This window comes from Austrofundulus limnaeus, unplaced genomic scaffold (assembly GCF_001266775.1).
Source record: "Austrofundulus limnaeus strain Quisiro unplaced genomic scaffold, Austrofundulus_limnaeus-1.0 Scaffold241, whole genome shotgun sequence".
Classification (NCBI taxonomy): Eukaryota; Metazoa; Chordata; class Actinopteri; order Cyprinodontiformes; family Rivulidae; genus Austrofundulus; species Austrofundulus limnaeus.
In genome coordinates this window covers 272,583-273,884 of record NW_013952643.1, presented here as the reverse complement: position 1 = coordinate 273,884, position 1,302 = coordinate 272,583, and the positions used below count along the sequence as shown (strand labels likewise).

Here is a 1,302-nt window from a genome sequence, read left to right as displayed (position 1 = left end):
TATATATATAATGAGGTTGATTATCGTTTGGCTCCAAAAGTGAAACATCCGTACATCCAATGGCTACGTTCGGACAGCTTGATACAATAGTGACTCCAGAGATATTTCGCTGACAGACAGATAAATAGATGCAAGCAGAAATATTATTTCTGACACTTTGTTGGCAGCTGATAAGATTTTATTAAAAACGGTCTTGTTTTGTGTGGATATTTCATTAGAATCTGTTCAGTGCTCTCCAGGTTAGCGGACTGTACCTCCCAAGTCTAAATCCACCTTCATCGTAAAATCATCATCATGCTGGAGACGAGACTGTTGTCCTCATCAGCATGAACAAAGGTCCACTCAGACAGGACATGACACACCTGCTTAGCTGGTACCTGAACAACCACCTGACTCTAATAAAACTAAACAAGTGGTTGATCTGCTGACAAGAGTAGGCGGGGCTTAAAGCCCCACATTATTGGAGCCTAGACATTGGTTCCAAAAATGTGACCCATCCCATCAAATCAGGGTTTAAGTCAGACTGAGTCAAACTAAATTCAGGATATTTTCACGTTCCTGTTCTTTTAGCTACACTCGACTCCTGTATCATCCTGAGTGGCTCAGAGATGCTTCATTGTCTAATCAGGAAGACATCTGGAAACCTACGTCAGTTTTTGATGACCAACTCAAACCCATCGTTGTTTTTATGTTTACTGCAGCCATATTAAGTGTCTAGCCTTTTGTGTCTTTTAGATCTTCATTTCCAGCTCATACGATGCCACAACCCACTTCGAGACCACCTGTGAGGACATCAAGGACATCTACTGCAGGATGACGGGCTCGGAGTTCGACTTTGCTGAGATGGAGCGCAGAAAGCAGGACATCTTCGGTGACACAGACTAGAGACAATTTAACTGTAAAGCTCTTGATCATTAAAGACAACAAAAATCTAATAAAAAATAAATAAAAATAACTTACATGAATATCTTGCCACTGTGGGCTGACCAAATATCCAAGTATAAGGGTTTGTCCACAGAGTTTTTGATCTATAGACAGATGTGGTTTGGGGGATGGATGATGCTTTTTTCAGATTGAATACTGCACTAAACAGTGGTTTATGTGTGTTAGAAAGATAGATCTGACATCATTGAGTCATTGTACTAAAATAATGCATAGTCTGAACATGCCAAATCCAGAGATGAATCATTCTCAGTCAAATCAAAGGTTTATTTTATTTTATTTTTTGGGGGGGATTGGTATGTCACTGTTTGAGTGCTGCAAGACTAAAAAAAAGAATCCACAAATGATCTATTTTGGTTC

At 39.6% G+C, this 1,302-nt stretch overlaps 1 protein-coding gene across 1 annotated transcript in view; it reads left to right on the top strand.

Annotated features, from left to right (window-relative positions):
* Nucleotides 1–1,275, top strand: part of LOC106525806 (rab GDP dissociation inhibitor beta) — a 19,979-nt gene extending 18,704 nt beyond the window's left edge. Inside the window, exon 10 of the mRNA XM_014020144.1 lies at nucleotides 736–1,275. Coding sequence (XP_013875598.1) covers nucleotides 736–885 — 150 coding nt within the window. The 3' untranslated portion in view covers nucleotides 886–1,275. The remainder of the gene's footprint in view (nucleotides 1–735) is intronic.
* The last annotated feature ends 27 nt before the right edge of the window (nucleotides 1,276–1,302 follow it).